We start from the raw sequence: 11,470 nt of genomic DNA on the forward strand, positions 1-11,470 counted from the left end.
ATGTGATTTCAGCAAAACAAAAATTGTAAAAGAAAACTGTGCCAAAGCGGCGATAAGATAAAACCCAATTAAAATGGAAATTTCATTGAGCACATGGTTTGACTGTTTATTAATCGGTGTGTGCAGTAGGTTTTATGACCTTCGGTTCGAGATTAAAGAATAATCAAATCGTCGAAATGATAAAATGTTCAGCTACTACGGGTTTACATTTTTAGACCCGGTATACCTCCATGGAACCGGCTATAAAAATCGGTTCAATGGATTTGGAGACTGTTACCGTACAACACATAAAAACCTTAGAGAGGCGAATTTGTGAGAGAATTTCATATATTTTCTCTCACAAATTCGCTTCTCTCAGGTTTTCATGAGTTGGTCTTGAAGGGAGCCAAAGTCGGTTTGTAATTTTTCAGGAATACAGCAGTCTGAGGGTTATGCTTAGTTTCCTCTTACCAAAAAAAGTACTCCGTGTGAGAGACAAAATTGAATTTTTTCAATTTTTCTTTGTTTATTTGACAGTTTGCTCTCTCACGGCGCTCTAACGGCTCTCTCACGGCGTACTTTTTTTAAATGGAATGGGCACTTTAGTTTCAAAGTTAGTTGTGGAACTTTGCACATTGACTATCATAATGACACTTATTCGTAGAGACGTAGGTAGAGTACATCATTTTATGGCTCAATGGATAACGATGAAAATGCTCATTCGTTTAGTTTTGGGTATCACTTTGAAGTTGAATACGGGCCTTTCATGCTGGATTGTTTTTCTTGTTAGCTACATACGCTTTATTCATTGTCCCGTATGAGACCCTAGTTTGGCGTCTTTTTTTAGCATCATTTCAGGTTCAAATTTGTCGCTTTATTTACGGATTAGGGAAAGGTATATTCGGGAACCGGTCCACGAACCATTTGGGAATTCTAGACTTTAACTCCTAAATAAAACGCTTTTGTTGGACATTTTGGCTTCAAAACAAAGAATCTGGTCGTCTCCCTGAGAGGAGTCAGATTTTCTTTTTATAAATTTAGTTTGTTACGCTAATATACCACTGCGCTGGTGTCTCTTTATATTATAAAGAAGAGGATATTATGTTGATCTCACGCGAAAGTAGGGTCCGTAATTGTGAACCATACTGTCATCTGTTTACTTTACATTCGTTGACACTGACATTTTTCTCGTTCTACATTTTATTCATCATTCACCCGAAAATTTATCGATTGAGTGCGAGTGTTACTTTTATCTTTAATCTGAATATTACCGTTGTGTGACTCATTTTATTTTTTCATTTTAGGTAACAGACTTGTCTGGCCGCTCCGTTGATCGTGTTTTCAATCGTTCTGCCGCTGTCCTGGCTGCACTAGGTATTGCACTGTCATCCTTTAGCCTTAAGCAAATGGTCAGTACCAACAACAATTCTCGACGTAATTAACTAAGGGGGCAAATTATGTGCAAACAAAAATATTTATAGTCAACGCCAAAATCAATAAATTTACGAATTCGAATTGAGAATGTGTAATTTGGAAAGTTTCTTTTTTTTTTGCCATTTTATTTTTTGTCTTCGATCGAATGGACATTGAACATTAAGAGGGATGCGAAGTGTGAACGTGCGATTGCGATAGAGAATATGATGTTGTTTTTCGACAGTTAAAAGAAAATTTGAGTTTTGTTCGCTCAGTTAAACGAATCGTATGCGCACATTTTGCTGATAATTTCAACTAAAATCAAGAATGAGGCTGTACTGGTTGTAAGGATAAATTCTAAGTTCAGTTAAAATGATTTTTATTTCATTGTTTCATTTCGTTTGGGATTAGAATAATTTTTGTTAGGTTAATACTGTAAGACTGTGTAACTCACATGGAGCTCATTAAAAAGCTGTTAGTTTGTCAAAAAAAAAAGTTGTCTTCTCATTTCATCGTCATAACGTCATAGCCTCCGTTTTGAAATACGGTTCATCCGTTTTTTTTACACTTCGAATACAAAATTACGGAATCCACGCCATTAGTCGTATAAATTTATATGTCACAGAGAGAGAGAGAGAGAGCTTTTTTCTCCTTTGTTACGATCTGTCTGTTTTTTTATTTTGCGATTTTGTATGGAAATGAAAACTACAATTGAGATATCTTTGCTGTTTTAAGTGGTTTTTCACATTTTTTTGGACCAAAATGTTTTAAAATGTGTTTGGAATCGATTAACATTAACAAAATGATAAAATAGAAAAAAATATTTTCACACAATCTGTTAATATTAATCGATTCCAAACACATTTTAGTACGTTTTGGTCCAAAAAAATGTGAAAAACCACTTAAAACAGCAAAGATATCTCAATTTTAGTTTTAAACTTGTGCTTATTTACGTACTGACGACAAGTTCTAGAGCCAGTAGCTACGTCTGGTTACATTTTCAAATTTTAATGTATTTAATGTTGTAAATTAGCTTAGAGAGCGTTTAAAATTGAAGGTTTCGCATTGTCAGAACCTGGGAATACATAATAAGCTAAAAAATTTTTGATTTAAGGTAATTCGACTGTCGCCACCAATATTCCATGTACCAAAAACACAACTTTTTGTCAGATAAATATCAAATTTAGATATCCCAAATCAAATCAGATGTTGTATTTGACTCACAGCGGTCCATTTAGCATATTTAAAGTTTAATTTACATTTTTGCACATTTTCATCAAATTTTGTGGCGAGATTAAAGTCTTAAAATCACCATCGGGGAACTTTGACAGTCACGAACTCAAAAAATATTTTTTAGACTCGATCTTTTTTATAAAATAATCTGTGAAGCCTGGAGATTAGATTACCATGTTGGCTCAACTTTTTATGTACACTGAGCCCACCGTCAAAAATCGATATATGTGACGTGTACCGAAAACGACGAAATTTTCAAAAATCGATCAGGCGGCAGCACAAAATTAATGTTTGAAATTTTTCTTTCTTCCATAAAATGATCAGATGGACCAGCTGAGTGGATTTCCGGCTGAGCCTTAAAAGAACTAACACATTTTGTAAAAACCGCTACACCCTAGTGTTTAAGGCGAGTGCACAGTTCTTGAAAAATGGTTGGAAAATGACTGAAAAACAGCGTACGGTCCACTGGCTGGAAAATGTTTGAAAGATGTGTGAAACTACGGTCAATTTCTATTTTAATGGAATACAAGTATACTGCGCTATTGGTAACTTTGGTGAAATATAATTACCAAGAGCACAACATTTGTATTCCATTAAGTATAGTTTCCACTTAAAAAGAGCACTCCGTTTAGCCTCCGTTTACATGACAGTTGTAAAATAGAACAAAGGAACTGTCACGTAAACGGAGTAAAAAATTGAAATAAATTCAATTTCCACTCCGTTTGCGTGACAGTTATTTTGTTCTATTTTACAACTGTCATGTAGACGGAGGCTAAACGGAGTGCTCTTTTTAAGTGGAAACTATACTTTAAAATCAATGAATGTACAAACTAGCTTACAATCACATCAAAATGGTTAGCAAGAAATTCATATCGTTGGTTGTTTTTCTTAAATTCCGACAGTTTTCCTTCTCACACACATAATCGGTACTAATTGGAGAACAGTAATGCTGAAAACAAACGAGACATTGAAAACGTGTTTTGGTCCTAGTTTTCATTGACAAATGCAGCAATCGCAATTTTCGATAGAGAAATTTCTAAATTTATTTGACAGTTGCGACAATTTCGTCATGAAAACAAGGACCAAAACACGTTTTGAATGCCTCGTTTGTTTTCAGCATAAACTCTCCGTTTACTCGCCGTTTTCAAAATGACAATGAAAACGGTTCTCTTCCCATTGTTATAGCGTAAACGGTGAGTAAATGGAGATCGTGCGATTCATGCTTTAAGCTCAAACTCCGTTTTCATTCCGTTTTGCGACCGTTTACGATCAAAAATTGAACACATTCGATTTTTGTGTTTAAATGAAAAATTTGTCACGAATATTCATTTTTGTTCATTTTAGTACACAACCTTAGTAGATCAAAACGAAACATCGCATCTTAAAGATGAGTACACACCAGGCCCAAAACGAACCGCCGCCGCCGCCGTTGATTTTGGTCGGCTAATTGCAGCTAGCCGCCGCAAGCTTAGGTCAGAGGTTTAGGTCGGCTAACTCGGCGGCTGGTGCATATTTTATCCAAAAAAGACAAAAAGACGACACAAACCAACAACATTAAATTCATTTTTTGGAACAGTACCGTCACTTGAGAATGTACTCCTACTTTTAATGTCCCTTGCGATGTCTATCTTTAAGATATTTTCTACTTTGATTTTCGTAAGTTTTTTATTTTTTCTTCAAAACAACATTCCAAGAAAAATTGAGAAATTTAAGAAAATTTCCAAGAATTTGTAGAAAATATTGTCGATGGACATGGTCTTTTGTTTGTGAAAATCCCAAATTTTATGAAAATCGTAAATATTCGTAAAAATTGCGAAAATTCGATTCGTAAAAGATTTGAAATTTCATGAAAAGCGCAAAAATTCGTTAAAAGCGCGAAAACTTGTGAACAGAGCGAAAATTCGTGAAAAGCGTGAAAATTCGTAAAAAATCGCAGAAATTCGAGAAAATTACAAAAATTTGTCATCCAGCCGCCGCCAGCCGACCTTTTTGGTCGGCGGCTAGGCCCAGTCGCCGACTGAACTTTTTTAACGGCTAAGCCGTACTTAGCCGCCGCCGCCACACTTTTTTTGGACGGCTAGACGCCGCCGGCGTTTATATCTCGGCTCTACACTCTGGTACACACTGTGTACTACACAGTTCCTGAAAAATGGTTGAAAAATGACTGAAAAATAGCATGCAGCCCACTGGCTGAAAAATCGTTGAAAAGCGTGTGGAATTACTGTCTACAGTTACCAATTTACCTTCTAATGGTATGCAATTATAGCGCTATTGGTAATTATATTTCACCAAAGTTACCGATAGCGCAGTATTTGTCCACTATAAAATTTGTAAATTGGTAACTGTAAATCCACACTTTTTCAAACATTTTTCAGCCAGTTTCAGTCGGTTTTCAACCATTTTTCAGGAACTGTGTACTAGCCTCTAGCATAAAGTCGAGCAGCAGCGACTGTTGGTAGAATAAAATTCAAATCAAAGCAGAAGATAAAGTTTTATTTTAATTGTTAATAGGAATAGGGTCAAATAACAATTTGCTAAAGTAATATCCATCTGTTTATCTGATTCTAGTATATCCGGATCCGTGATCGGTGACGGTCCTTAAAACCGAGTTTTTTGACCGGTGAAACTGCTTGCCTAGATGGTGCTAAAATGTTTTCTGTGTCGTTTTTCCTACGATTTAGTTCAGAGAGATGCTAATATGACGTCGTTTCGACGGATAGAGGGAATATGTCGAATGACAGCTGGTTTTTTGAGAGAGAATTCAAAACATTTTCTCTCGACCGAATTCAAAATCATTCGACATATCAGTCGTCATATTAGCATCTCTCTGGATTCAGTTCGACTATTTCGAAACTTCTTCAATTTGTCTTATCTTTGGTTTCTTCATGGCACGATCATGTCCATGTTTCATTGACAATTTCATCGTTTCATTCTGTCGAGTGGACGAAATTTTTGGTTGATTGTCTTTGGGCGGCTCATTGGAAAATCGGTACAATTTGACTGTATAGAACCAAATCAACTCAATGATACTGATAACAGATCCACCCTAAATCCATTTGACGAACGAAAAGTTTAGCCGATTTATTGGGAAAACGTACGATGTGTACATGGAACATAGCATGAAAATACTAACCAAACATAAGGAATAGATTCCGCCACAGGAAGCTGTAAACATTTAAATTGAAAGGAAAAGTGAGACGACCAGACCATAATTTAAACAAATTTACCAAACATTGAGTCCCACGTCAGGAACACATCTCGCCGATACTTCAGGCAAGTGATATCCTTAAAGTGGATTTTTAGAGTCACGAAATCGTGTAGTGTCACAGAATCGTCACTAAAACAAATGAAATTCATTCGTACAACAAACGGCGTTCCAGCCATCTCAATGAGCTAATTTTTAACACTTGAACACATGTCGTAGTCGGACAAAATCATTATGCAACAGTGGGATAGACTACTGTGACTGCGAACTATGTTCAAGTGATATGAGTTAAAGCGGTCCTTACAAATGTAGCGAACGAAGTTGATCTTCGGATAATCTTTGTGCGACGGTCGTTTGAATGTCGTAACGCTAATAAATGCAAGATGAATTGAATACCTAAATAATTTGCAAAAACCTTAAATTACCACTTCTGAACAACTAGGCTTGCAGGTGGAACAGTTTAAGCCAACTGTTACATTCAGAGCCGAATCTGGTTGAAGACTTGAAAATATGTCTGAAAAGAGAATCACAAAGTACGCAAGCTTCTAATCATGTTGCCGCTTACGATGCACATTTAGGCACACCCTGTCAAAGAAGAGTTGAAAATATTACCTGTAGCAGGTAACTTTATCTCCAAGTAATGTACATTATATGCCACAGCTGTATTTTCCGTATGAGGCGCTACAGCTGTGGCAGCTGTAGCAGATTACCTAAAGATAAAGTTACCAGCTACAGGTAAGAGTTTCAACTCTTTTTTGACAGTACGTGTGATGAAAACAGCTACTTATTCACTTACGCCGATTTTTTCTGAGACAATTGACATCTTGCAAAGTGCACTGCCGTATATTGGTAGCATTAGCAATCATCTCTGAAACACAAAACAAGCATCTAATTGTCTCACAATTCCAGTGGAGCAAATGTTTAGCATTTACGCGCTTCTACGTAGTAGAAAGGGACACAGCCGCACATTCTGAAAATAGTATCGACAGCACACTCGTTAATGCAGGTGCTGAAACTGTACCTGGTGGCTGTACGAAGTTTCACCTGCAACATTAATTCGTTTCACTTATTTATAGCAAATATGACTGCCATCACGGCAGACTAAAATAAACCAGGCAGTAGCGGTTCATTTTCGAAACGTCAAATAAGGGACCTAATGCACTGTATGAAAATGAACTCAAATGAACACCGACATAAATTGAAAAATTTTATTCGCAAAATATCAAGGACTACTACATTATTCAGGTCCCTACTCAAACAAGCGCTCCTGCCTGGTTAACTTTACTGTGTCGTGCTGCCATTCAATATTTGTGAACCTCATCCTTAAAATAGCAATTGCGCTGCGCCAGAGCTAAATTTTGTACAGAATTTTCGCTAACAATCACTGAAGGGACAACATTTATTATAACATCAGTGCCAATCTGGCCCAGAGTTTTGGCCACCGAATTCTGTGGATATTCGTGCGGCGAATGTATCAGCACCGATACGCCAAAGTACGTTTTTGTATAGGACACGTACTGTTCTGGTTCAATGTTCACCAATAATTCCATTCCGACGTACGGCCCAGCACCACTAACCCGATAATTTGGATTTTGAAGCTTTTCCGACACATTATCGCTGTCACTAAGAGGTTAAACAAAGAAAAAATTCTTTACGGACTTCTTCCTGGCACAAAGGATTCATCACATCACATTTCCAGGTCTTCTCTGATTGCATCGTAGTTGAAGCTACAGCAGTAGCCGTCGATACTTTTCGCTGTTCGAAATAATGTATTGCACGGAACAAACTGTCCCAGCCACAGACATTGAGTCAACATATTGTCGCATGGATGCATAACTTCCCTCATTAAAGTGTCCGTCCTGTAGCCCAATTCTTCGAGTATTTTATGTGTATTTTCGAATAAATCGTTTGTGTACTCTGGCGCTACCAGCTTCGACAAATTTTTGAGAAAGAAATCAATTTCATGGTTGGGTACACCGTTCGCTGAGCTGGTGATATTATTTTGATCAAAAAAATAAGTTTTGAATCGGAAATGACAATGTAGTTTACAGTTCTTGCGTTATATTCGATGTGGCGGCTTTATAGACCTGTTCATTGTTATGTGCATTAGATTAAGAAAGAGTGCATATAAGATGAATCTAGTACTTGCCTTGTTGACGTTACATATTGTTATCGCAGGAAATTCGACTGGAATTTGAAAGAAGTCAAAACTACAGTTGGAGACCGTGAAATTTCAACATAAATCAGCTGTTTTTCAGTTGATTCACACAAAGAATCGAAAATGTTTAGGCGTCTTTATACGGTTTCATCACTACCACGCGTTTAGCAGCTTCAACCATGTAAACAGTTTTGATTGTATGTGTTAAATAGCCTCAATACGAACAACACACACTCCGTAGAGTGTGTATTGTTTGTATTGAGGCTATTTAGTATGTGTGGATCAGCTGAAAAACAGTTGAAGCAAATTCATGCTGAAATTTCACTGCCTGTAAGGTCGTCGGAATAAGAAAAAAATGATGAGGCGACATAACTACACGGTCAATATCGTCAGGAACGATATTATCGTTTTTAAACGATAATATCGTTTTTTCATGATACTATCGTCTAAAAAACGATATTATCGTTCAAAAGACGATAATATCGTTTTTTTGACGATAATATCGTCCTTGATGAAAATATCCGCTGGACGATATTATCGTTATTTTTTTTTTCTGAACAAATTTATCGTTATTTTGGACGATATTATCGTCCTGGGCGATAATTTTTGGGACGATAATATCGTTTTTAATTAATTAATTTTTTTAAATTTGAGACGATAATATCGACCAGGACGATAATATCGTTTTTAATTTATTTAAAATAAAAATTCTAGACGATAATATCGTCCTGGGCGATATTATCGGTCTGGATGGTTGTTGAAGACGAAACACAAAATCTTGTAGATAATCACCTTTTTATAGACGGCAAATATATATTAAAAATTGGTTCATTTGGTTCCGTAAATTTAAATTTTATATAGAAAAATTACACAGACTAATTATGAGACGATGCGAGAAAAAAAAATTAACTCCTAAGTTCCGACACCGTTCCGGCGCCCGGGCTCGCATTGCGGCCCTCCGCTTCGCTCCGGGGCAATGGGCCGGATCGCTCGGCGTGTTAAAACGCTTTTTATGTACAATCAAAGTTGGTATTCATTTCGTAAAAAGATGAATTATTTAGGGACGAACTAAACGCCTTTTTTAAACACTGATGTGTAGGTGATTTCCTCTGACAATTGTTTTTCGATATTTTGGAAGAGAATTCGGTTCTTGCTGCACCTCTGAGTAAAATTGAGTCCTGGACAATATTACCACCCAAAACTAAACGATAATATCGTCCTGGGCGATATTATCGTTTTTTTAAACGATAGTATCGTCCTGGACGATATTATCGTTTATGAAAACGATAATATCGCCCAGGACGATATTATCGTTTTGAACGATATTATCGTTTTGAACGATATTATCGTTTTGAACGATATTATCGTTTTGAACGATATTATCGTTTTGGACGATATTATCGTACAGAAAACGAAAATATCCATTAGATTTTCTAGAACGGTAATATCGTCCAGAAAACGATAATATCGTTTTTTGAACGATAATATCGACAAGAAAACGATACTATCGTCCAGACAATATTTTAGAATTTTTCAATAAAGACGATATTATCGTCCTGGATGAAAATTTTTTGGACGATAATATCGTTTTTTTGGACGATACTATCGTCTAAAAACAATATTATCGTTTTTTAGACGATAGTCCTGACGATATTGACGGTGTGGAAATGTCCCGCCACCGAAAAAAATCAACGGACTGACAACGAGAGCAAATGAAAACTGCCATTTAGCAGTTCAAATTATAATTTAAGGATGAGTGCAACCGATGGTCGCCTAATCGAGTGCTTCCGGTTCATACCTTCATGCATAGAACTGCTCCTAGCATTAAGATATTTTCTCCCCGGAACTGTATTTTTTTTTGTTTTGAAAAAATGTGTAACAAATTGATGTTAGTCCAACACAGACGGAAACACAAACGATTTTTCTTTGGGACACTGTAGCTTCGCCAAAGAAAAATCGTTTGTGTTGAACATTCCGTTTCTGTTTGAACAATCGGACGTTCACTTATGTTTCGTTGAGAGAAACGGTTAATCACATTACGAAAACGTTGTGTACATCTCAGGAAGAAAAATAGAAAATTCCAACTCGAATGATTCGCGTACCTCGCTCCGCTCGGGTCGCAAAACTTCGTTCTTGTTGGAATTTCCTATTTTATTCTACCGGTAACCAAATAACTTATCTGCATTACCATTCCAAATCGGATAGTTGTTCGTTTCAATCGTAGTTATTGTAGGAGTGGTTTGAAATCGTTTCCAGAAGTAACTTATCAATATTGATGCAAAAATAATTCCCAATGTGAGAAACGTTATCCACACGGAGATCGACAAAACTTTCAGGCATCGCTGAGTTCTATGACAATAATTTATATGTTAACTTAATCTTCTGCAAGAGTGCTTCAATAAATGTGTAACTGTGCATCGAAAGAGAATACTCGATATAGCATAAGGCTTGACTTCCCCTTACCAAAAAAGTACTCCGTGTGAGAGACAAAATTGATTTTTTTTCAATTTTTGCCTTGTTTACTTGACAGAGCTTGCTCTCTAATGGAGTATTTTTTGTTGAGTGAAAACCATACTTAATGCTTGGTTTCCATTTACACCGTTTTGCCTCCGTTTAGCTAAACCACGCCTCTTTTCTATTGTTTATTGAATAAATGGAGTGTTCGAAAGTAGAAACCAAGACTAAGTTGTATGACAAGTTTTTCTTCTCGGAACACTAAATAGTTTAAATACCTCGATTTAGAGCGATTGTATTCCACCACCGACTCATAGATATTTCGTAATCCATGTAACGATGTGTTGAGGCAACAAAATTCCGTTGCTTCAATCAAACTTTGAAGAAACCGCTTTTCTTTAATCTGCCACTTGGATATTTTCTTATCCAGCACTTCGCGCCTACGATCAAACGCTTGCCTGTTAACCAGAAACATTGAACTGCTCATAATCAGAAGCGAATCAATCTTTTATATGCTAAAGTTTTGACAATTAAAACTTTTGACTTTGAACGTATAATTTGATGGACATTCCCGGATAGTGATGGGTAAAGTGCAAAACTTTTCGTCCGAAAGAAGTCAATTAATAAAATAAATCCATCGATTGTAATGACTCCTCATTATATAGGTTTCCCTGTTCATTTTCACACATTATCAGCCGATTGCATGACAATCGGGGTGGTGATAATTGATACCTGATAGATATCTGTTAATTGCCGTATAATTGATTCACATTTCCTCCTTAACTGTATGAATATCGACGGTCTATGGTTAAAACAAACAGTGTATAAACATATGTACATACTACATGTGTCGAGTCTTCGTTACAAACGTCTTTCGGCTGAAAGTCGTTCAGATCCAGAGTCGAAACGGGTTACATGTAAGGCATCGTAGTGTTAAGTGCGGGTATAAAAAGTTCAAATAATCAGGGTGTGGAATCAATATCATCATGCCCGCACGTTAGTAAGCGGGCGTGACGCAAGTCCACTAC

General features: G+C 36.6%; 1 protein-coding gene across 1 annotated transcript; it reads right to left on the reverse strand.

Moving 5' to 3' along the window:
* Positions 1 to 5,461: 5,461 nt before the first annotated feature.
* LOC119083578 (sodium channel protein Nach-like) lies at positions 5,462 to 7,924 on the reverse strand. The gene is made up of 10 exons (XM_037193323.1): positions 7,880 to 7,924; positions 7,522 to 7,818; positions 7,147 to 7,453; positions 6,763 to 6,874; positions 6,627 to 6,698; positions 6,256 to 6,344; positions 6,135 to 6,199; positions 5,853 to 5,962; positions 5,759 to 5,790; positions 5,462 to 5,671 (listed from the first exon to the last, which is right to left on the reverse strand). The coding sequence occupies exons 2-10, from the start codon at positions 7,674 to 7,676 to the stop codon at positions 5,468 to 5,470; spliced, it is 1,146 nt and encodes a 381-aa protein (XP_037049218.1). The 5' UTR covers positions 7,677 to 7,818; positions 7,880 to 7,924; the 3' UTR covers positions 5,462 to 5,467.
* Between the last annotated feature and the right edge of the window lie 3,546 nt (positions 7,925 to 11,470).

The sequence above is a fragment of the Bradysia coprophila genome, unplaced genomic scaffold, assembly GCF_014529535.1.
Source record: "Bradysia coprophila strain Holo2 unplaced genomic scaffold, BU_Bcop_v1 contig_70, whole genome shotgun sequence".
Lineage (NCBI taxonomy): Eukaryota > Metazoa > Arthropoda > Insecta > Diptera > Sciaridae > Bradysia > Bradysia coprophila.